Raw genomic sequence first — 25,807 nt, forward strand, 5'->3', positions numbered from 1 at the left:
GGAAAAGGGTGAAAATGTCCCAGAGGAAGTGACAACAGCAAATACTTTGAATTAAAGAAAGTTTGTAAAGATTTAACAACATTGAGAGTACAAGGCATAAAATGTCAGAAACTGATCCAAACTTCGCAAGGAGCATAATCACCAAGTTGTAAAAAAGATGCTTTTATATTATAAATTATGCAAGAAGAAGGCAAGCACTGTTCAAACACTTTGGATAAGTTTTGATAAAGAAATAAATTGCTTTAATTCTCAGTGTTTCTAATTTGTCAAACTATATATTATTAGTAGCTGACAGTAAGAGAGTTCCTAATATTTTGAAATCAAATTTTAATGATCACAGAACAATCTTTATTTATCCCATTGATTACTGAGATCACTTTCCATGATTCAGTTTACACAGTAATTTTTATGGTCCTTCTCTACCATGCAAAGTGAGAACTGCCTATGCTTTGTATGTCAGATGGTAATAAGTGTTCAGGAAACAAATTAATCAGGTTAAGAGGTCATGGAATGCGAGGCTGAGAGGAATTGATACTTTATACAGGGTGGTATATGGAAGATGCCTTTGATAAAGTGATATTTGAGCAGAGGCTGGAATGAAGGAAGAGAGTGAGCCAGGCAGACATGTTGGAGGAGGAAGAAGAGGAATGATAGGATTTGACTTACATTCCCAAGGAATCACTGAGGCTGAAACAGGAAAGCAAGTCAGAGACTATAGCAATGGTGCAGGAAGAGATGATGGTGGCTGGGACCAGGGAGCAGTGGTGGGGGTGAGAATGTGCAGATTATGGATGCAATTCAGAAGTGTGCTGGAGGGGATTGGACTGGCTCATGAGAGCTGATATTTACGTTTTCAGGAATTTTGCAAACTAGTTGTTAAACTGTTGCTAACTTGAAATTGACCACATTGGGAGTATTTATACCAAGAAATTTTCTTTATTTTTTTTTCCTTTTGGATAGTCAATTGTTACAGAGTTCCATCTCACCATTGGACATAAACATTTTGGAGGCAGAACTGAATATGTGATATAAAAGAAAGAGAAATCAAGGATGACTCCAGGCTTCTGGACCCAGTATATTTACCATGAGCAATAGGGTTGGGAAGGATGCAAGATGATAGAAAAACTACTCTTCCCATCACGGAGAGAGGAGGGAACACCATTTTCTGGGTTTGAGAAGTTGGCTATTTAGACAACGAGGAAGGAGAATAATTTTTCTTAAAACTAAGATGGGGAGTCATTTGTACTAAAGAGGCACCTCAAAGGGTGGGGTGTCAGGTGAAGGCAGGAATCCAGAGGACAAAATAACTCCTCAGCACAGGGCATTATTGTGTAGTTCATGGCCGAGTCCAAGGTGATGGATGAGAGATAACCTGATCTGTGTTGATCTGACTTATTTCTCACATTCCAGGGAAATATCCTGAGTCAGCCCCCAGAGCTACTTCCCATGATCCTTGCTCAGGACCATGTATGAGACCCAACTCTGGGGGCTTCAGGGGCATGTGGGCAGGCAAGTCTCCATGGAGGTGAAGCATTTGGAGCAGAGTCATGGAAGCTCCCAGCTGAGTCCTTCTCCTGGGCTGCGCCCCTCAGGAAGGGAAGGAGGCAGCCGACACTGAGGGTGACACCAGCAGGGAGGAAGGAAGGAGCTGTGGGAAACATGTCCATATTTAATTATCTGCTCATCACTCAGGAAACGTTCCTTGCATGCCTCCTATGTGCCCAGGTGTTCTCCTCCCAGGATGTCTGTCTTGAGAGGATGGGCAGCCCCTGGGATAGCACTCTGACCCCTCAGCCTCCTCCCCAGGTCCTGATGCCCCATCCCCAGCCCTTCTATTCTGTCACATGGAGGGTCAGAGCCGAAGCCGCTCTCAGAATAGCCAATCCAGAGTTCTCAACATTACCCGAAAATGTGGATTCCTTTTGCCCCAAGGAGCCCCAGGACTCAAGTGTCTAGAAATGGTCTCCAAGGGAACCACCCACTCAGCTCCTCCTCATTCAGCACCCACTGCCCACTTCCTCCACAGAACTGCTAAGAGACACCCTTTGAAAACCCCTGATCCAGCCCACCTCCTCCAGGACCCCACACACCTCCTGGGAGTTGGGCACCTCTTAGAGGGAAACAGGATACTCCTGAGGGTATTGAGGGAAGTGTGTCCTCTTCTCTTATCTCCCCGTGGGCCCTGACCCTGTGTGACCTGTGGGCTGGCTCCCCTACTGACCTTATTTCATCTAGGACAGATCTTGTCCTGCCCTCCCTCGTACCCCAACTTACAGTCAGGCCCAGTGCTTCCTGTGGACAAAGATGACAGAGACACCGACCACCAGCAGGACTTTGGGGCCTAGGAGGAGAACTATCAGGAGAGGAGAAGACAGCTCTGGGCCTGGAAATCATCAAGGGACAAGAGGACCGATTAGAGGGATCACACAGGAGCCATTCCCAGGGGCCTCCACTTACTCCATCTGAGGCCACCTGGGCCCATCAGCACTCTGAGGCTTTGACCTGCATCCTGGTCTCAAGCTTGAGGCAGATATCAGCATACAGGAGTCCCTCATTCTCCCACTGTCTTTTCTCAGGCTGCAAGGGTGTTATTACTTGAAGAGAAAATGTCAGAAGTGAAAATAACTGTGAGACAAGAGAAAATTCAGCAAATCCTAATTGTCTCTCACTAGGCTGCCATCCCATCTTCAACCAGCCACCAGGAAAATTATGGAGAAATAGACAAGGCAGCTAGAGTTATTTGGAAATACCACCACCAATATAAATTTGTCTAAACTTTGAAAATATTGGAAAAGTGTCCTAAGGAGCACAGATCATAGAAAGGGGTTTAAAAGTATGCATGATTTAAAAGGGTTGGAACAGAATCCCCAGAATCTGTGCATATGTTACCTTACATGTCAAGAGGGATTAGCAGTAGTGATTTGTTAAGGATCTGGAGATGGGCACATTTTCCTAGTGGAGGCCATGTAATCACAAAGATTCTTATAAGTAAAAGGTTGAGGCAGAACAGTTGGAGGAGATGTGATGTCAGAAGCAGAGGTCAGACTGATGTGAGGCCATTTGCCAAGGAATGTGGGCACCTCTGGGAGTTGGAAAAGGCAAGGAAATGGATTCTTCTCTAGAGCCTTCTGAAGGAGCAGAGTCCAGCCACCCATTGTAGACTTCTGACCTCTACAACTGTATGATAATGCATTTGTCTTGTACTAAATCACTAAATGTGGTAATTACTTACACTGACTATAGGAACTTAATTCAAGGAGAACAGATGTGAATAAATGGATATCCATGAGTTAAAGTGCATAACTTCTGGGTAGAAAAATTGAAAAGAAGGAAGATATGCTGATGGCAATTGAGAGGTAAAGGGAAAAAGAAAAAAGTAGGGGGAAGGGATTTAGGTTCCTGAAAGACAAAAGAGAACCAAAGAATTAGAGGACTCAGAACATATCTCCCACTATCAAAACCAACCAACCAACCAAAAACTCTGTTAACATCTTGATTTATGCTGTACTAGGGAAGAGAGGTCCATTAGGCTAGAAATATTGTAAAAAAAAACCCCTATACCATAAAAACAAACAATAAGATGTGCATCCTCACACCAGACCCACTGGATGCAGGCCTGCAGTGGCTGGAGCCCTCAGATGCCCAGGTTAACCTTTGGATCTGGGGAGAAGGATCACATTAGCATCTTACACTTCTCTTCAGCCTGCCAACCTAGATGCTCCAAAAAACATTTCCAGTCTTACTACACTAGCAAGCATCATGGGTCAGGCAACCTGCAGCACCCAGAAGTACCAGCCCTGGTTGAGCCTGAGCAGAAGATGGAAGATTAAAAAGCATTTACAGGCCATGCCAGACAAGATGGCATGGACTCTTCTCTCCTACTCTCCTCGTTCAGTACAACTTGAACCCTAGAAGTAACACACAGGACAAGCCTAGAAGGACTCTGAGGTGGAAGAGGAGGCAGACTGTCTAGGGACCTGAGGACTGGAGGAAGAACACAGCAGTCAGGAACCAAGCACAAGAGGAGACACAGGTGTGGCACTAGGAAAAAGAAAAAGTCTAAATCAATAATCTAAATTCCTGCCTCAAGAAATGAGAAATGAAGAAGCAAAATAAACCCAAAGCAAGCAGAAGGGAGGAAATAATAAAGAAAGAAGAAAAATCAGTGAAAATGAAAACAGATAAACAATAGACAAAATAACTGAAACAAAGAGTGGGTTCTGAGATAGCCTTATCCACCAGAGGGCAGACAGCAGAAGCAAGAAAAACTACAATCCTGCAGCCTGTGGAACAAAAACCACATTCACAGAAAGATAGACAAGATGAAAAGGCAGAGGGCTATGTACCAGATGAGGGAACAAGATAAAACCCCAGAAAAACAATTAAATGTAGTGGAGATAGGCAACCTTCCAGAAAAAGAATTCACAATAATGATAGTGAAGATGATCCAGGACCTCGGAAAAAGAAGGGAGGCAAAAATCGAGAGGATGCAAGAAATGTTTAACAAAGACCTAGAAGAATTAAAGAACAAACAAACAGAGATGAACAATACAATAACTGAAATGAAAACTACACTAGAAGGAATCAATAGCAGAAAAACTGACGCAGAAGAATGAATAAGTGACCTGGAAGACAGAATGGTGGAATTCACTGCTCTGGAACAGAATAAAGAAAAAAGAATGAAAAGAAATGAAGACAGCCTAAGAGACCTCTGAGACAACATTAAACACAACAACATTCACATTATAGGGGTCCCAGAAGGAGAAGAGAGAGAGAAAGGACCAGAGAAAATATTTGAAGAGATTATAGTCAAAAACTTCCCTAACATGGGAAAGGAAATAGCCACACAAGTCCAGGAAGCACAGAGAGTCCCATACAGGATAAACACAAGGAGAAACACGCTGAGACACATAGTAATCAAACTGGCAAAAATTAAAGATGAAGAAAAATTATTGAAGTAAGCAAGGGAAAAATGACAAATAGTATACAAGGGAACTCCCATAAGGTTAACAGCTGATTTCTCAGCAGAAACTCTACAAGCCAGAAGGGAGTGGCATGATATACTTAAAGTGATGAAAGGGAAGAACCTACAACCAAGATTACTCTACCCAGCAAGGATCTCATTCAGATTCGGTGGAGAAATCAAAAGCTTTACAGACAAGTAAAAGCTAAGAGAATTCAGCACCACCAAACCAGTTTTACAACAAATGCTAAAGGAACTTCTCTAAGTGGGAAACACAAGAGAAGAAAAGAACCTATAAAGACAAACCCAAAACAATTAAGAAAATGGTCATATGAACATACGTATCTATAATTACCTTAAAAGTGAACGGATTAAATGTTCCAACCAAAAGACACAGGCATGCTGAATGGATAAAAAAACAAGACCCATATATATTCTGTCTACAAGAGACCCACTTCAGACTTAGGGACACATACAGACTGAAAGTGAAGGGATGGAAAAAGATATTCCATGCAAATGGAAATCAAAAGAAAGCTGCAGTAGCAATACTCATAACAGAAAAAATAGACTTTAAAATAAAGAATGTTACAAGAGACAAAGAAGGACACTACATAATGATGAAGGGATCAATCCAAGAAGAAGATATAACAGTTATAAATATATATGCACCCAACATAGTAGCTCCACAATACATAAGGCAACTGCTAACAGCTTAAAAGAGAAAATCGACAGTAACACAATAATAGTGGGGGGACTTTAACACCTCACTTACACCAATGGACAGATCATCCAAAATGAAAATAAATAAGGAAACAGAAGCTTTAAATGACACAATAGACCAGATAGATTTAATTGATATTTATAGGACATGCCATCCGAAAAGAGCAGATTACACTTTCTTCTCAAGTGTGCATGGGACATTCTCCAGGAGAGATCACATCTTGGGTAACAAATCAAGCCTCAGTAAATTTAAGAAAATTGAAATCATATCAAGCATCTTTTCCGACCACAATGCTATGAGATTAGAAATGAATTACAAGGAAAAAGACGTAAAAAACACAAACACATGGAGGCTAAACAATACGTTACTAAATAACCAAGAGATCACTGAAGAAATCAAAGAGGAAATCAAAAAATCCCTAGAGACAAATGACAATGAAAACACAATGATCCAAAACTTGTGGGATGCAGCAAAAGCAGTTCTAAGAGCGAAGTTTATAGCTATACAAGCCTACCCCAAGAAACAAGAAAAATCTCAAGTAAACAATCTAAACTTACACCTAAGGGAACTAGAGAAAGAAGAACAAACAAAGCCCAAAGTCAGCAGAAGGAAAGAAATCATAAAGATTAGAGCAGAAATAAATGAAAGAGAAACAAAGAAAACGATAGCAAAGATCAATAAAACTAAAAGCTGGTTCTGGAAAAGATAAACAAAATTGATAAACCATTAACCAGACTCATCAAGAAAAAGAAGGAGAGGACTCAAATCAATAAAATTAGAAATGAAAAAGGAGAAGTTACAACAGACACCACAGAAATAAAAAGCATCCTAAAAGACTACTACAAGCAAGTCAATGCCAATAAAATGGACAACCTGGAAGAAATGGACAAATTCTTAGAAAGGTATAACCTTCCAAGACTGAACCAGGAAGAAATAGAAAATGTGAACAGACAAATCACAAGTAATGAAATTGAAACTGTGATTAAAAATCTTCCAACAATCAAAGGTCCAGGACCAGATGGCTTCACAGGTGAATTCTATCAAAAGTTTAGAGAGGAGCTAACACCCATCCTTCTCAAACTCTTCCAAAAAATTGCAGAGGAAGGAACACTCCCAAACACATTCTATGAGGCCACCATCACCCTGATACCAAAACGAGACAAAGATACTACAAAAAAAGAAAATTACAGACCAATAACACTGATGAATATAGATGCAAAAATCCTCAATGAAATACTAGCAAACAGAATCCAACAACACATTAAAAGGATCATACACCATGATCAAGAGGGATTTATCCCCGGGATACAAGGATTCTTCAAAATATGGAAATCAATCAATGTGATACAATATATTAACAAACTTAAGAATAAAAACCATATGATTATCTCAAGAGATGCAGAAGAAGCTTTTGACAAAATTCAACACCCATTTATGATAAAAACTCTCCAGAAAGTGGGCATAGAGGGAAGCTCTGCCAACATAATAAAGGCCATATATGACAAATCCACAGCAAACATCATTCTCAATGGTGAAAAACTGAAAGCATTTCCTCTAAGTTCAGGAACAAGGCAAGGATGTCCACTTTCACCACTATTATTCAACATAGTTTTGGAAGTCCTAGCCACAGCAATCAGAGAAGATAAAGAAATAAAAGGAATACAAATTGGAAAAGAAGGAGTAAAACTGTCACTCTTTGCAGATGACATGATAGTATACATAGAGAATCCTAAAGATGCTACCAGAAAACTACTAGAGCTAATCAATGAATTTGGTAAATTTGCAGGATACAAAATTAATGCACAGAAATCTCTTGCATTCCTACACTAATGATGAAAAATCTGAAAGAGAAATTAAGGAAACACTCCCATTTACCATTGCAACAAAAAGAATGAAATACCTAGGAATAAACCTACCTAGGGAGACAAAGACCTGTATGTAGAAAACTATAAGACACTGATGAAAGAAATTAAAGATGATACCAACAGATGGAGAGATATACCATGTTCTTGGATTGGAAGAATCAATATTGTGAAAATGACTATACTACCCAAAGCAATCTACAGATTCAATGGAAACCCTATCAAATTACCAATGGTATTTTTTATGGAACTAGAACAAAAAATCTTAAATTTTGTATGGAGACACAAAAGACCCCAAATAGCCAAAGCAGTCTTGAGGGGAAAAAAACAGAGCTGGAGGAATCAGACTCCCTGACTTCAGACTATACTACAAAGCTACAGTAATCAAGACAATATGGTACTGGCACAAAAACAGAAACATAGATCAATGGAACAAAATAGAAAGCCCAGATATAAATCCATGAACCTATGGTCAACTAATCTATGACAAAGGAGGCAAGGATATACAATGGAGAAAAGACAGTCTCTTCAATAAGTGGTGCTGGGAAAACTGGACAGCTACATGTAAAAGAATGAAATTAGAACATTCCCTAACACCATCCACAAAAATATACTCAAAATGGATTAGAGACCTAAATGTAAGACCGGACACTATAAAACTCTTGGCGGAAAACATAGGAAGAACACTCTGACATGGATCACAGCAAGATCTTTTTTGATCCACCTCCTAGAGTAATGGAAATAGAAACAAAAATAAACAAATGGGACCTAATGAAACTTCAAAGCTTTTGCACAGCAAAGGAAACCATAAACAAGACGAAAAGACAACCCTCAGAATGGGAGAAAATATTTGCCAACGAATCAATGGACAAAGGATTAATCTCCAAAATTGAACTCATGCAGCTCAATATTAGAAAAACAAACAACCCAATCCAAAAATAGGCAGAAGACCTAAATAGACATTTCTCCAAAGAAGGCAAATAGATGGCCAAGAAGCACATGAAAAGCTGCTCAACATCACTAATTATTAGAGAAATGCAAATCAAAACTGCAAGGAGGTATCACCTCACACTAGTTAGAATGGGCAACATCAGAAAATCTACAAACAACAAATGCTGGAGAGGGTGTGGAGAAAAGGGAACCCTCTTGCACTGTTGGTGGGAATGTAAATTGATACAGCCACTATGGAGAACAGTATGGAGGTTCCTTAAATAACTAAAAATAGAAATACCATACAATCCAGCAATCCCACTACTGGGCATATACTCAGAGAAAACCATAATCAAAAAGACACATGCACCCCAATGTTCACTGCAGCATTATTTACAATAGCCAGGTCATGGAAGCAACCTAAATGCCCATCGACAGAAGAATGGATAAAGAAGATGTGGTACATATACACAATGGAATATTACTCAGCCATAAAAAGGAGCGAAACTGGGTCATTTTTTGAGACGTGGATGGATCTAGAGACTGTCATACAGAGTGAAGTAAGTCAGAAAGAGAAAAACAAATATCGTATATTAACGCATATATGTGGAACCTAGAAAAATGGTACAGATGAACCGGTTTGCAGGGCAGAAATTGAGACACAGATGTAGAGAACAAACGTATGGATACCAAGGGGGGAAAGCGGAGGGGGTTTGGGGGTGTTGGTGTGATGAACTGGGTGATTGGGATTGACATGTATACACTGATGTGTATAAAATTGATGACTAATAAGAAAAAGAAAAAGAGTGGGTTTTTTTAAAAGACCAATAAAATTGAAAAACTTCTAGTACAACTGCAAAGAAAAAATGAATGACACATGCCCAATATCAGGAATGAAACAGAGGACATCACTACAGACCCTTCAGACATCAAAAGGATAGTAAGGGAATGTTATGAACAACTATACAAGCATAAATTTGACAACTTAGAGACAATGGAACAAATACCTCAAAAAGCAGAACCTACCACAGCTCACACTATATGAAATGAATAATCTGAATAGTCTTAAACAATTCAAATTCTTTTTCAAATAAAAAAATAGTTTCTCAAGGCCCAGATGGAGTCATGGAAAATTTTTGCCAAGAACTTTCAGATGAATTAAAACAATTTTGGTGCACAAAAACAACAATAAAATATATTTCGGAAAATTTGAATTTATACTCCATTATAAATTATATTAGGGAATTAGTATTGATTATATATTAAGTGTGCATTGGTATTAGTTTTGTAGAAAATCAAGGTCCTTAACCGTATGACCACACAATTGTGGACTCCACTGACAACTGGTTGTGCACACAAGAGTAAGTTAAAGTGAACACAATTATGCAACTTTATATCTCTTGTTTAAGGGAAGTTGTTTGTTCTCCTCTTCCTCTCTTTACTCTTCCAGCAGGCAGGGACATGGCCACTCAGTGACCCAGCATTGACCCAGAAGATGAGGACACCACCATGGGCATGTTGGAAGGAACGTGGGACTTTGAAATGTTTTCTGGAGGAAAGACTTCTGGATGTGACTCGACCCTCTCTTGATGTTACATGATAGCCTATAAGACATGTTTTATTCATAGAAAGGGGGACTGTCCTTGGGACAATGCCCAGCTGAGGGGGAACCTGTCTTTAATTAGCACATATCTGTTATACAGGCTGGTGGTTCCTGTCCTCAGGGACTCAGATTCACCTTTATTAGTTTAGCCCAATCATCTGAACTAAAGGCAACAAATCTTCAACAACATCTCCCGTCTCCCACTTCTCCCTGAGTCTCTTCTGTAAACTCCAAACCCTCTGCGTTGTTGAAGCAGGAAAGGAGATCACAGCTGAACTGAGATCTGCATTTAGAAAATGTTCAGTGAGCGACTGTGATCATTGCTGGTCCATTGTCACACATCAGGGGACAAAGGAGCCCTGTGCAGTGACCACTCATGGTCACCTGGGTGCCAGGTTCAGACTCAAACTTCATGTCCTCAGGGCTACCCTTCCAAAATTTCACAGAGTATTAGGTGCAGATGTCTACTGGGGTGATGTTACTGATATGGATGGAAAAGTCTAGGCTGGAGAGAGACTAAGCAGAGGTTAGAAAGAACAAGGAGGAGGGAGGTGGGTGGGTGGACAGGGAATGAGGAACATAATTACTGTTAGTTGAAGAAAGCGAGAGGCAGGACTGTATGAACAGGAAGATCTCCCTCCTTCCTACTTTCTTTCATGGATATTTCTGTCAAAAGATCTATAAAGAATATGCCAAACTCTTACCAGTGGTCACTCTTGGGGGTGTGGGATTTGGGGGAGGGAACTTATTTTAAAATTCTATTTTACACCTATTGACTTCTAGATTGTTCTATAATAAACATGAATTACTACCTTTAATATTAAATAAAAAAGGTAAAGAACTGGGTCAGTTGGAGTGGAGGCCTCACCCAGAGGTTCGTCTGCATCCTGGTTATTCTGGGGAGCAGAGGCCTCCAGCGTATGGTTTTTGGTGACCGCCGGCTGTCCGTCATGCTCCACCTGGCAGGTGAGCAGCACAGCCTCCCTGTGGGCAGATGAGTTCACCAGGAGCCAGCTCGTCCAGTTAAAGGTCCCGTCCTTGTTCTCTATGAGGGTCGAGGCCATGTCTATTCGGGACACATTTCCGTTCTCCAACCAGGTCAGCTGTAGGCGCTGGGGGTAGAACTTGTTCACCTGGCAGGTGACATTCACCTGGTTCCCCGCCGTGGGGTGTTGGGTAATCGTCAAGGTAGGCGGAACTGAAACAGCATAGGCAGAAGCTCTGACCTTATGGAACCAGCAGGTCACAGGAGAGGGGCTGGATAACAGCTTCCAGCACAGCAGGGGAGTCACCAGAGGACAGAGTCAGGCATGCAGCAGGTGCTCAAACACCGAGGGTCTCTTTGCATATAAATGAAATCATAAGCACACTGCAGGGCACACAGTAGGTGCTCAAGGACTGGGTTCCTATTAGGTTAATAATGTGTGTCATCTACAAGCACAGCCCCTGGCATGCAGTTGGAATATAATAACTGCAGCAAAATATATGAAATCACCAAGCACATAGGGGCCTGGCTTATAGTAGGAGCTCAGTAGTTGGAGAAACAATTGATAAAGTAAAGGAAACTACTTAGCACAGTGCTTGGCACATGATGGGTGTCCACCTGGCAGCTGCCATTAAAACAGTAGTTAGTGACCAGCTCCTCTAGGAGCCTGGTGATTGGGCAGGACCGTCAGGAAGTAGATTCCAGGCAATTTGAAGCCTGGAGCAAAAAGCAGGGAGGAGGAACAGGCTGGGGCCTTGAGGGTAGGTGCGGGCTTAGGCTGGCATGAGGGGCATCTACCTCGGATGGTCCCAGACAAGTTGGCTGTCCCACGAAGAGGAGGGTCTCCTTGCAGGGTGATGTGGGTCACCTCGCAGATGACCTGGGAGCGAACATCCCCCTGGGCCAGCACCACCTTGGTTGTGCTGGAGATGCTGTAGGAAACGTTGTTTCCCTCTGGTTCCACGTTGGTCTGGGAGGCTGAGAGCTCATTGCTATTTTTGAACCATTTCAGGGAGATGTCTCTGGGGGAGAACCCGTGGGATTTGCAGGTGAAGCTCACTGTCTGCTCAGGTGTGACCCTCACTGCGGGGCCTGATACCACAGGAGGAGAGGGTTTGGCTACAAAAGGAACATTTATAAATGATGGACATGATTGTAATTATCATCACTAATGATAAAAATGTGACACCGTTAAGAACCACCACACATATTATTTTTTAAATTCTTCAAATAGTTCTGGGAGGGCAGTGTCATCATGCTCATCTGACAGAGGAGACACACAGGTTCCCAGAGGTGACTCTGAGTCAGGGGCAGGGCTGACATCGAATTCCAGGCCTGAGTTCAAAGTCCACCTTCTTACATCTGCCAGGTGATTTCCCACCAGTTTGGGCAAAGGAACAAAAGTACTGATTGGTCTTACTCTCCTATTAACTGTTCCTAGCTGGGCTCCCCCTGGAAAACTTAGGTAAGTTCGGAGAAGTGTTTACAGAAGTAAATGCAGGGGAAGCAGGGTCATAGCGGGACCACATGAAAGCTGAACCAGGCTGGCCATCCAACGAGAGGTGTGGCCATGGCACCTCCCAGCTCCTCGTCTGTGAAAGGGGACAGCATTACCCTTCCTGGGCTGCAGTGAGGGTTAAATCAGGCAGTGGGAGCATTTTTGCTATGAGTAAAACACAAGATGATTCACAAAATTAAACAAACACAGATCTCTCTTTAACCCAGACTGTATTTATATCCAGAGCTGTCCCTTCAGGTGTTTATGAATTTACTTCATAATTTTCATTCTTTCCACGAATATTCCAGTAGGACTAATGTATCAATCCCTGAATTTCAAAGGAAGGGGGCAAATGGATGTTTTTCTGAGTCTGGGTTCTTCTCTTGGTTCAGTTTTGGGTTGAGAAGAAAGATCACTGAGTGCTGAGAAACGAGTGGTGGTTAATTTCTTAATTATTATTAAATCTGTAGAGACACAGACACAGCCTATAAAGCACCCAGAAGCACACAAATCGGTAAATCAAATGTGAGGGTGGTTTCTCTCTTTAGAAGGTTCCTGCAGGGTGTTTCCCAATTGTTCATTGTTACTCAACACCTCCTGTAAAACTCGGCAGACAGCAAACATTACAAATATTTGCACTTGTAAATACTTAACTTGCTTCCTAAAACTCATCAAACGTTTGAGGACGTAGCAAGGAGTTACCTTAATATGTCAAGTTGTATAAACACCAGCATCCTGGACACCCCTAAAGGGACAAGATACTCTGATCAGTTACCACTTGTCCAGAGTTTCTTCAGAGCCTAAAGATGGCCTGATCTCTCCATCACCCTCAGCACTTTAATCCCCTCACCAGCCCTGTGAGGGAGGCCCAAGAGTGACTCCATATATGGGATAAGGCTCAGGGAGGACTAAGCTGGTCAAGGGCACCCAGCAAGTAAAGGTCAGAGCTCATCTCACTGCATGCAGGATAGATTGATTTTAGTGTCACTGTTCTTTATCCTTGATCCTCAGTGTCTGTTTCTGGACAAAGTAGATACAAGCACCACCTGGTAAAATGAGTGAGGATATATGTAAAACACAGAGCCGGACGTATAGTAGGTGCTTAATCAATAACACCCATAATTTTAAAAAAATGAATAACACCCATGATTGTTATCATAAGATCTGGCCATTCTAGTTCTAAAACTACCCATTTATTTCTTAGGCAGTAAGAAGGCAAAACAAAAGCACAACAGAAACACCAAGAAGAGTCTCATATCATGCTCCATGCAGCTGTCATGCAAAAAGCCACATGAAAAAGCTAGTAGAAACACCAAATTATAAATCTGTTCACATTTTTAAAATAATTCCCTCAAGAAACAAGTTTGGGGAATTGGCTTTCAAAACACACAAGAGATCACAGGCATTTTCCTGCAGATCAGCTCTTTACAGAAGCTGGAAGCATTTTGAAAGGAGGAAGAACAGATTTTGTCAGTGTCACTGTGGTGTGTTGAGGCAGGAGGTCTCCAGGCTGAGCAGGGAGCATTTGCAGGCATTCCAGAGCCTGTTTACACACACACGTGTGTAAAGATGGGAAGGTTTCCCCAGTGATGAAGCTCGGGTCTGAACAGGGTGGTCTGAGTTGGGAGGATGCCCCTCTCAGCCCAGGTGAGCTCCGTTGGAGGTGGGGTGTGTGCCTGCCAATCGACTCCGAATGACTTTCTTGGGCGTCCTAAGACCTGTCACTGTCACAGGCTATTCCGAAGCACCCACACCCAGGAGAGCTGTTCTTACAACCCAGGCACCACGGGGGACCCACCTCTGTCCTGGAAAAACCACAGCCTGCCCTCTGACCTCAGAGAACACGTGACTCAGGGCTCCTCTGCCCTGGCTGGGCACCAGCATCCTCTGCAGGAGTGAAAACACTCAGCTGCCCAGGCCCACGTCTGACCAATTAAATCAGAATTTCTAGGGTGGAACCAGGGTCTGGGGATTTTTTACCATCTCCCAGGTGATTCTAATAAGCAGCCAAGGTCAAAAGGAACCCAGCTCCACCCCAACCCCAGTTGTACTTAGTCCTGTAGAGAAAGCGACCCCATCCGAGCTCCTCTGGCTCCAGCACATCAGAGCTCACGTTGGTGGAACACGTACCATATGCCAGGATCTGCTCTAAGCTCTTGACATGCGTCCCTCATTCAGTTCCTGCAGCAGCTCTGTAAGGGCAGTGCTGTCACTGATGGACGAGGACACCAAGCCCCAATGTGGGGAGAGACTCGTCAGAAGTCCCAGAGCCGGGACGGGGCAGAGCTGGGATGGAGGCCCAGGCAGCGGGGGCTCGGCCCGTGCTCTCAACCACTGTGCACTGAGCTCAGTGATACCCAGTTCACCCCATCCAGGACTTCCTAGATCCTCTCCAGTCATCACAGACCCCTGAAAGGCAGCGTGATTACCATCATTTTACAGATTGGGAAACTGAGGACTAGAGGGAACTGAGACTTGCCAAGATCACACAGCCTGGAAGTCCAGCACCATCGCTCCCTGAGGGGCTGTCCTGTCACCAGGTCATTGTACCCTCAGGACATCATGCAAAGACTGTGTGATTATCCTCTTTCTAAACGTGAGGAAATGGGACCCAGCACAGGGAACCGAGTCACAGCCTTGAAATAACACCTCGATTTGGGGGGCCCCTACTCTGTGCTGGTGATTTAGACAGAGCACCTCAAATCCTTCCAACTCTTCTGAAAGGAGAACATGATGATCACCATTTTACAGATGAGAAAACTGAGGCTGAGAGAAATGAAGGGACTGTCTCCTCACCCGCCCACCATGTCCCAGAAGTATTTCCTGTCGCCTCCAAGCTTTCATGTCCATCAGCAGAGCAAGCGCCCCACCTTCACAAGCCCCCACACTGACCACCACCCTCCCCTTTTCCCTCTGAGATTCTTGACTTCAAGCAACTACAGGGAGGAGTGGCCTCTGAGTGCCCAGGCCTGGGGACCCTGTAGCTACAAGGGAAGACATGGGCTCCTGACACCTGAGTCTAGAATATGAACTCTTGCTCATGCAGGGGCCCCAGCATCCACTAGGGAACATCTCCCCCTCCTCATCCTCAGTCTGCAGAGCCAGGAATGGGCGTGCATGGTGCTGCTGGGATTGCACTGGTCCCTCTTTGCTCTGTCCATTCTACCTTTCCCAGAGCTGCTCCCACATGAGGCCTAGTGAAGGAGCAAGATCGCAACAACGGAGAGAAAAACTCCTGATGCTTTTAAGTGTGCTGAGCCCTGCATTTTAGGAACATTCAGCACATCATGAGACACTGTAGTATCTGTCTGATCTGTGGTAAAGCTAGACTTGCCTCCCATACAAGACTTTTTTAAATGCTTATTGCTAAAGAACAGAACAATACAAGGTTTTAAGAGGACAGGCCTGGAATTTTCTCCACACTTTGACAAGCACAGTGGGGTGTGCAGAGAGCAGGGCCATGAGTCTAGGTACTTGGATTCAATCTCGGCTCCCCTACCTGCTCACAAATCAGGTCCTCTCTCTGAGCCTCAGCGTCCTCATACGTAAAAGGGACAACAGACGGCCCTACCCTCTGAGCACTGGTTATAAGGAGTAAGTGCCATGAGGAGGATTCAGCATCTGACAGGCTGCTGCTCCCCTCCCCCTCCCTCCTTTCTCATCCAGGGAATCCTCTGAGCAGGCGGCCTGGGGAAGAGGATGAGCAGCCTCCTGGGAGGCAGCAGATCTGAGTGGCAGTGGAACCACTTATTAGCTGTGATTGGCTGAGCAAGGAACCGACAATCTGGGAAGTTTAGTAATATCGGCAAAATCAGGATAAAGCCACCTTCCCTGCTAATGCCTGGAGCTCTGGGAAGATTCATTTGCTACCATGACTAGGAGGGAAATTTGGCAATATAATCACACAAATTAAAATACGCATACTCTCTGATCTAGCAATGCTACTTCCAGTGGGTATTTCCCCTTTGAGGAGAGTGACACATGGAAAGGTTATCCACTGCAGTGCTGTTTCAATAGCCCGAGGTTAGGAACACCTTAGTATCCGTCAACAGGAGACTGTAAAATGAAAACGATTGTCTCCATACCCTGAATGTTAAGTAGCTATTGAAACAATGGGCAGCTCTAGGTGCTGATATGGAATGAGGGATTTGGGATCATGTGGCTGAAAGTAGGGAGAAGTTTCCAGTCGCCTCAGGACTTAGGGCCTGAATGCGAGGAGCCTTCTGAACCTATGGGAAAGCAATGAAAACATCATGTTCAATGGTTAATTCAAGGAGCTTTCATTCTTCAACTTCCATGTACCAGGCTCTTCCATGAAACCAGTTCCAGTGCTGGTACAGGAAAGAGCCTGGCCTGGAATCAGATTGGGTTCTGGAAGGATCCCCTCACTCACTGACCATGCGACTGTGGTCTGGGTTCCAGTCACCTCTTGGCCTCAGGCCGCCATCTGTACATGGAGGGTTGGGCAGACAGTGTCTAAAGGTCCCTCCTGTGTCACAGTCCAGGATTCAGGAGTCAGAAAGAGGATCCAGGGTCTTTGTCAGAAAACTCTTAATGAGCACCTTTGCGGCCTCAATGGGGCAGCCCCTAAGTCACCCACATGCGGAACCTCTTCCCTGGGGAGGCACATTCTGAGATGACCCAGCTCTGCTGGGAGCCTTCAGTGACTGTGTGAGTCGGTCTCTGAATCACAGGAGGGTTTTCCCAACAGACCCCCAGGAAACACCCAACCTCTGGGCATCTCCTCTAGCCCGGCCGTCAGAGTAAACACTGAACCTGTGCCGTAAGAATTTCTTCTCAGTGTGATGTTTCTGAAGAGGAAATAAAGAAACCCTGCCCTGGAGAGAGTTCTCTTTGGAAGAGGAAAGAACATAAGTTTCATGGGAGAAGAGCCCTTGTCTGCTTTGTTCACTGCTGCTTCCACAACATCTGGAGCAGGGCCTGGCACACAGTAGGTGCTCAATAGGTGCTGAATAAAGAGAAGACTCAGCCACATGGAGGGGAGCACTCTCTGGAGGCAGGAGGTGATACCTGGGCTGTGACGGGGCAAGTCACTCAGACTTTCAGTTCCCTCATCCCTGGAACCAAAGGGCTAGATGGGATGGAAAAGGCAAGGGCTGTGGAGCCAGGCAGACTGGGGTTCCAGACTTTTCCCAGCTTTACCAGTTGTGGGGCCTTTGGCAAGTAGCACGACCTCTGCAGGCCTCAGTTTCCCTGATCTGCAGAAGGGAGAGAAATCAGATCATGATATAAGCACCCACTGCTGCACTTGATTCTTTTTTTTTTTTTCTTTTTTCTCAAAGGGTGGAGGGCATTCTTGTTGACTTGCTGTCACAGACCAGGGGGACAAAGGAGACCCAGGCCATACTCACCACTCACAGCGAGATGAGTGCCTGGTCCAGACTTAACCTCCACGTCAGGGCTTGCTTTCCGGAACTTCACACAGTAGTACATACCGGTGTCTGCTGGGGTGATGTTACTGATGTGGATGGAAAAGTCTGTGTTGTTTCTCCTTGTAGTATCTGCAATATCTGTTACTCGAGGGAAGGGGCCTCCTTTGAGACTGTAGATTAACTCTCGGCCTGGCCCTGTGCCCCTGAACCACTTGACGGGCCCCACGGGGAGCAAGGAGGTCATGCTGCAGTGCAGAGTGGCCGTCTCTCCTGCAGCAACTGAAACTGATCGGTCAGGCTGAATCACCTGCAGCTTGTTCTCATCTGCCACTCCTGGAGGGAAACACAATCCAGTTATTTATTCATCCTTAGGTGATCCAGTAGGTTTTCTCAATTATTTATCAACAACAGTTTTCATTAACTTAGTGCACCATGAGCCAGCCTTGAACTCAGCCCATTGCGTGTATATTGCATGCAACCTTCACAATGAGCCTATAACGTGAGACCCTAATACAAGAGAGGAATTGAGGCACAGAGAGGTTAAATGATGTGGCAGAGAATGGGTTTGAGTACTTGAGCCCTCTTTGGAAGTGTCATACTTCACCAAATATTTCTGGCTGTTCAGTTTGTGGCCTCCTGGAGAGCTGCACTTCTGGCCTTTGCATTAGGTGGGACCACATGACTTCTTTAGACCACTGAGTTGTGAGGAAAAGTGATGGATATATTTCGTAGGTTATTCATTTAACTGCAAGAGCCTTTATGGACCAACTTCCGTCTTCCGCAGAGATCCTCATTCTCATGATGAGGTTGGCTCCAACAACCTGGATACTTGAGTGGCAGTGATGTGCAGAGCTCCCAACACAATGAACATTTAGTTTAAGAAGAAAGTAGAATATTGTTTCAAGTCCCTAGCATTTTTTTCCAATGACATAGTCATGTTTTATTAGTTACCTAAGGCTGCTGTAATAAATTTAGTGGCTTGAAGTGACAGCTTTATTATAATTCTGGATGTCAAAGGACCAGAAATGGTATTATTGGACTAAAATCAAGGAGTTAGTTGGGCTACATTTCTTCTGGAGGCTCTGATCATTGTCTCTTCAAATTTTTGAGACTGTCTATGTTCCTTTTCTCATGGTTTCCATCTTCTTATGACTCTAATGTTGCTTCCATTGTCACTTGTACTTCTCTAACTTTGGCTTTCCTGCCTCCTTCTTATAAGATTATATTGGGCCCCCACTGATAATCTAGGATATTCTCCCCATAGCAAGAGTCTTAACTTAATCACTTTTACAAAATCTCTTTTTCCAAGTAAAGTAAAATATTCACAGGTGAGTATAGGACATAGATCTCTTTGGGGGGCTACTTTCTTTTTTTTTTACTTGATTTATAACTTTTTTATACTGAAGTATTGTTGATTTACAATGTTTTGGTAATTTCTGCTGTACAAAAATTGACTCATTTATACATATATATATTCTTGTATATACATATATACATTCTTTTTTTAATATGTTCTTCTCCATTATGGCTTATCATAGCATACTGAATATAGTTCTCTGTGCTATATAGTAGGACCTTGTTGTTTATCCATTCCATATATAATAGATTACATTACCCCTACCCTCTCCCCCTTGGCAACCACAAGTTTGTTCTCTATGTTCGTGAGTCTGTTTCTGTTTTGTGGATAGGTTCATTTGCGTCATTTTTTTTGGGGGGGGGGGCATGTGGCATAGCTTGTGGGATCCTAGTAACCCGACCAGGGATCGAACCCAGGCCCCCTGCAGTGGAAGTGTGGAGTCCTAACCACTGGACCACCAGAGAATTCCCTGTGTCATCTTTTAGATTCCACATATAAATATCATATGGTGTTTCTTTTTTCTCTTTCTGACTTACTTCACTTAGTATGATAATCTCTAGTTGTGTTCATGTTGCTGCAAATGACATTATTTCATTCTTTTTTATGGCTGAATAGTATTCCATTGTATATATGTACCACATCTTCTTTATCCATTCATCTGTCGATGGACTTTTAGGTAGTTCCCATGTCTTAGTTATTGTGAATACTGCTGCTATGAACATAGGGGTGCATGTATCTTTTTGGATAAGAGTTTTGTCTGGATATATGCCCATGAGTGGGATTGCTGGATCATATGGTAATTCTATTTTTATTTTTCTGAGGAACCTCCATATTGTTTTCCATACTTACGTTCCTGCTAACAGTATAGGAGAGTTCTCTTTTCTCCACTTCCTCTCCAGCATTTGTTATTTGTAGAGCTTTTAAGGGTGACCATTCTGACTGATGTGAGGTGGTACCTAATTTTAGTTTTGATTTGCATTTCTCTAATAATTAGTAAGCATCTTTTCATGTGCCTATTGGCCATTTGTATTTATTCTTTGGAGAAATGTTGTTGAGTTGTATGAGCTGTTTGTATATTTTGGAAAGCAAGCCCTTGTTGGTCAAATCCTTTGTGAATATTTTCTCCCATTCAATAGGTTGTCTTTTTGTTTTGTTTATGGTTTCTTTTGCTATGCAAAAGCTTGTAAGTTTGATTAGGTCCCATTGTTTGTTTTTATTTCTATTGCCTTGGGAGACTGACCTAAGAAAACTTTGGTACAAATTATGTCAAAAAATGTTTTGCCTATGATCTCTTCTAGGAGTTTTATGGTGTCATGACTTATGTTTAAGTCTTTAAGGCATTTTGAGTTTATTTTTTTGTATGGTGAAAGGGTATGTTCTAATTTCATTGATTTACATGCAGCTGTCCAACTTTCCCAACACCACTTGCTGAAGAGACTATCTTTTCCCCATTATATATTCTTGCTTCCTTTGTCAAAGATTAATTGACTGTAAGTGTGTGGGTTTATTTCTGGGCTCTCTATTCTGTTACATTGATCCATATGTTTGTTTTTGTGCCAATACCATGTTGTTTTGAGTACTGTAGCTTTGTAGTATTGTCTGAAGTCTGGGAGGGTTATGCTTCCTGCTTTGTTCTTTTTCTTCAGGATTGCTTTGGCAATTCTGAGTCTTTTGTGGTTCCATATAAATTTTAGTAGTATTTGTTCTAGTTCTTGGAAAAATGTCATGGGTAATTTGATAGGGATTGAATTAAATCTGTAGATTGCTTTGGGTAGTATGGCCATTTTAACAATATTAATTCTTCCAATCCAAGAGCATGGGATATCTTTCCTTTTCTTTGAATAATCTTCAATTTCCTTTATTAATGTTTTATAGTTCTCAGTGTATAAGTCTTTCACCTCCTTAGTCAGGATTATTCCTAAGTATTTTATGTTTGGGGGTGTGAGTTTTAAAGGTATTGTTTGTTTTACATTCCCTTCCTGATATTACATTGTGAGTGTAAAGAAATGCAACCAATTTCTCTGTATTAATCTTGTATCCTGCTACCTTGTGGCATTTGTTGATCAGTTCTAGTAGTTTTTGTGTGGAGTCTTTAGGATTTTCTATATATAGTATCATGTCATCTGCATATAATGACAATTTTACCTCTTCCCTTCCAATTTAGATACCTTTTATTTCTTTTTCTTGTCTGATTTCTGTAGCTGGGACTTCCAATACTATGTTGAATAGAAGAGGTGAGAGTGGACATCCTTGTCTTTTTCCAGATTTTAGTGGAAAGTCTTTCAGATTTTCACCATTGAGTATTATTTTAGCTGTGGGTTTGTCATAAATAGTTTTGTTCCCTGTATACCCACTTTAGCAAGAGTTTTTATCATGAATTGATGTTGAATTTTGTGAAACGTTTTTTCTGCATCTATTGAGATGATCATGTGGTATTGTTTCTGGGGTGTATCATATTGATTTATTTCTGTATGTTGAAACACCCTTGTGAACTTGGGGTGAATCCAACTTGTCCGTGGTGTATGATCATGTTTATTTGTTGTTGGATTTGGTTTGCTAATGTTTTGTTGAGAATTTATGCATCTATATTCATCAAAGATATTGGCTTGTAATTTTCTTTTTTGGTGGTGTCTTTGTGTGGTTGTGATATCAGGGTAATGGTGGCTTCATAGAATGTCTTTGGGAGTGTTCCCTCCTCTTCAACTTTTTGGAAGAGTTTGAGAAGGATCAGTATAAGTTCTTCTATGTATGTTTGGTAGAGTTCACCTGTGAAGCCATCTGGTCCTGGACTTTTGTTTGTAGGAAGTTTTTAATTACAGATTCTACTTCACCTCTCATGATCAGTCTGTTCAAATTATCTGTTTCTTCTTGATTCAGTATTGGTGGGCTGTATGTTTCTAGAAACTTGTCCATGTCTTCTATGTTGTCGAATTTGTTGGCATGTAATTGCTCATAGTATTCCCTTATTTATTTTGTATTTCTGCAGTATCAGATGTAATGTCTCCTTTTTCATTTCTTGTTTTGTTTATTCAGGATCTCTCTCTTTTCTTCTTGGTGAGCCTGGACAAAGGTTTGTCAATCTTGTTACTCTTTCAAAGAACCAATTCTTGGTTTTTTTGATTTTTTCTACTTTTTTTAAATCTCTATTTTATTTCCTCTCTGATATTTATTATTTCCTCCCTTCTGCTGGCTTTACATTTTGTTTGTTCTTTTTTTCTAATTCTTTTAAGTGGTAGGCTATGTTGTTTATTTGAGAATTTTCTTTTTTTTTTTGATGAAGGCTATGAACTGTAATGCTATGAACTTCCCTCTAAGGACTGCATTTGTTGCATCCCATAGATTTTGTATTGTTGTGTTTTCATTGTCATTTGTCTCAAGGTATTTTTTTAATTTCTTCTTTGATTTCATCATCGACCCATTGGTTTTTTAGTAGCATGTTAATTGGTCTCCATGTAATCTTTTTTCTCATTTCTTTTTCTGCGGTTGATTTTTAGTTGAATGCTGTTGTGTTCAGAAAAGATGTTTGAGATAATTTCTATACTCTTAAATTCATTGAGGTCTGTTTTGTGCCCCAGTATGTTATCATTCCTAAAGAATGTTTCATGTGCACTTGAAAAGAATGTGTAGTCTGTTGGGTTTTTTTTAATGTAGAGTCCTGAAAATATCAATGAAGTCTAACTGTTCTATTGTATCATTTAGGACATTCTGTGTAGAAGATCTGTCCATTGATGTGAGTGGGGTGTTAAAGTCTAATTATTGTATTCCTGTCAATTTCTCCCTTTATTTCTGTTAGTATTTGTTTTATGTATTTGGCTGCTCCTATATTAGGTACATATATGTTGACTAGTGTAAAATCCTCTTCTTATGTTGAACATTTTATCATTATATAGTGTCCTTCTTTATCTTTAGGGTCTTTGTTTTAAAGTCTATTTTGTCTGATATGAGTATTGTGACCCCCACTTTCTTCTCATTTCTGTTTGCATGAAATATCTTTTTCCATCCCCTTACTTTCAATCTATGTGTGTCTTTTGCCCTAAACTGGGTCTCCTGTAGGCAGCATATTGTAGGCGCTTGTTTTTTTATCCAATCTGCCACTCTGTACTTTTTGATTGGAGCTTTCATTCCATTGATATTTAACGTAATTATTGATAGCTATGTATTTATTGCCATTTTAAGCCTGTTTTCCCATTGATTTTGTATTTCTTCTTTGTCCCTTTCATTTTCTTTTTGTGGTTTGATGATTTTCTTTTGTATTATACTTATTTCTCTTCTTTGTGGTTTTTGTGAGTCTACTGTATGTTTCTGATTTGTGGTTACCCTTTTTTCAAGTATATTAACCCCATCTATATCTACTTGCCTTAGGCTGGTAGTCATAGAGGCTCAAACACATTCTAGGAAATGAAAACAAATGTACATTTTCATATCCTCCTCTCCCACATTTTATCGGTATGATTCTGATGTCCTCTTTTACATGTTCATCCTTTTGCTGTTCATTGTGGTTATCATCACTTTCACAGAATTTTTTTGATTTTTAAAATCTGCATACTAGCTTATTTAAGTGATTTGCTTTCCAACTGTGATTTTCTCTTTCCTATATATTCTTACTTCTTTTCTAGAGAAGACCTTTCAATATTTCCTTTAGAATAGGTTTAGTATTGCTGTTTTCTTTTAGCTTTGCTTGTCTGAGAAATTCTTTATCTCTCCTTCTATTCTAAATGATAATCTTGCTGGGTAGAGTATTCTAGGTTTTAGATTTTTCCTTTTCAGGGCTTTGAATATATCTTGCCACTTCCTTCTGGCTTTCAAAGTTTCTGTAGAGAAATCTGCTGATAGCCTTATAGGGGTTCCCTTGTAATTAACTCTTTGTTTTTCTCTTTCTGCCTTTAGAATCCCCTCTTTATCAACTTTTGCCATTTTTTATTAGAATACATCTTAGTGTAGGTCTCTTTGGGCTTACCTTGTTTGGGACCCTCTGTGCTTCCTGTACCTGGATATCTGTTTCTTTCTTTAGGTGTGGGAAGTCTTCAGCCATAATTTTTTCAAATACATTTTTGATCCCCTTTTCTCTTTCTTTCCTTTCTGGAATCCCTATTATGTGTAGATTGGCAACCTTTATATTATCCCATAGGTCTCTTATATTGCTTTCATTTTTTTTTTCATTTGGCTTTCTGTCTGCTGTCCTGATTGGGTGATTTCCATTATTCTATCTTCCAGATCACTTATTTATTCTTCTGCATTATTCATTCTGCTATTCATTGCCTTTAGTTCACTTTTCATCTCAGCAAATGAGTTTTCTATTTTTTCTTGGTTCCTCTTCATAGTTTCTAGTTCCTTTTTACAGTGTTTTGCATTTCTGTTGATACCCTTTCTTAATTCCTTCAGTATTTTCATTATCTCCTTTTTGAAATCTGTGTCTATTACACTAAAGAGGTCTGTTTCATTGTTTATTCTTTCAGGGGAATTCTCTTGGTCTTTTAACTGGGATTGGCTCCTCTGCTTCTTCATTTTACTTATATTTTTCATATTCTGTGAGTTTAGGAGAAAAAATTATCTACTGTGGTCTTTGAAGACTCTTTATATGTGGGAGTGTCCCTGTGTAGCATGTGTGAGTTTAACATTTTTGGTGTGAGGGCTGTTTTTAGTATGGATGCCTGCCAACTCTTTCCTCAGTGTGTGTTGGCCATTATCCCCTTGGCAGGGGGTGTGCAGATGCAGTGGTTGGTGTCTGGTCCCGGGGTTCTTGGCAGCAGTGTTGGCTCACATGTGCCTTGGAGCATGTGATGAGAGTGGAGGCAGCTCTCAACCACTCCTGTAGCCCCAGGGGGCAGCAGTGACATCTTGTAACTGCTCCTCGTGACTGCTCCTGAAGCAAGGGGTTAGTGGTGGTGACTGACAATAGCTCCTGGAGCTTGTGTAGGCAGTGTCCTGCCACCTGAAAACATGCATGGGGAAAAAGGCTGCAATGGCATGTCCTGCTCCTCCCCTCACACATCTCCCAAACAATGGTGCCTGGCCTCTAAGGTGGCCCAGGCTTCCTCTGCATACACCCTCATGTGGGGTTGCACCAGGCTCCAGGACCTTCAGGCTGTTTCCACGCAGACCACCCCAATCCTTTCCCAGGGTCTGATCTCTGAATCCCACGCTTCAGCACCCAGCCACCCCCCACATGGGCAGATGAACATGTCAGGCTGGGGAGTGCAGGGCTGTGGCACTGACCATCTGTGCCGGTCTCTCTCCATTCTAGCTGCTGCAAACCAGTTGTTGCATTCTCTTCTGAGGCTCTGAAGCTCCCCATCTGTCCTAGCTGATCTCCCCACTTGTGAGGGGACTTGCCAGGGTGCAGAACCTTTCCTCTTTCACAGCTCCCTCCAAGGGGTACAGGTCCCATCCAGATTCCTGTCTCATTTTCATTATTTTTTCTTTTGTCCTACCCGGTTACATGGAGAATTTCTTGCCCTTTCAGAAGTCTAAGTTCTTCTGCCAGTGTTCATTAGA

The 25,807-nt window shown here is 41.9% G+C and overlaps 1 protein-coding gene across 1 annotated transcript in view; it reads right to left on the reverse strand.

The window, feature by feature from the left end:
• Nucleotides 1–1,579: 1,579 nt before the first annotated feature.
• LOC133103106 (signal-regulatory protein beta-1-like) overlaps nt 1,580–25,807 on the reverse strand; it is a 31,954-nt gene continuing 7,726 nt past the window's right edge. The window contains exons 2-6 of the mRNA XM_061208366.1: nt 17,935–18,288; nt 11,863–12,183; nt 10,948–11,277; nt 2,275–2,383; nt 1,580–1,648 (exon numbers count right to left, since the gene is read on the reverse strand). Coding sequence (XP_061064349.1) covers nt 2,277–2,383; nt 10,948–11,277; nt 11,863–12,183; nt 17,935–18,288 — 1,112 coding nt within the window. The 3' untranslated portion in view covers nt 1,580–1,648; nt 2,275–2,276. The remainder of the gene's footprint in view (nt 1,649–2,274; nt 2,384–10,947; nt 11,278–11,862; nt 12,184–17,934; nt 18,289–25,807) is intronic.

The sequence above is a fragment of the Eubalaena glacialis genome, chromosome 13, assembly GCF_028564815.1.
Source record: "Eubalaena glacialis isolate mEubGla1 chromosome 13, mEubGla1.1.hap2.+ XY, whole genome shotgun sequence".
Lineage (NCBI taxonomy): Eukaryota > Metazoa > Chordata > Mammalia > Artiodactyla > Balaenidae > Eubalaena > Eubalaena glacialis.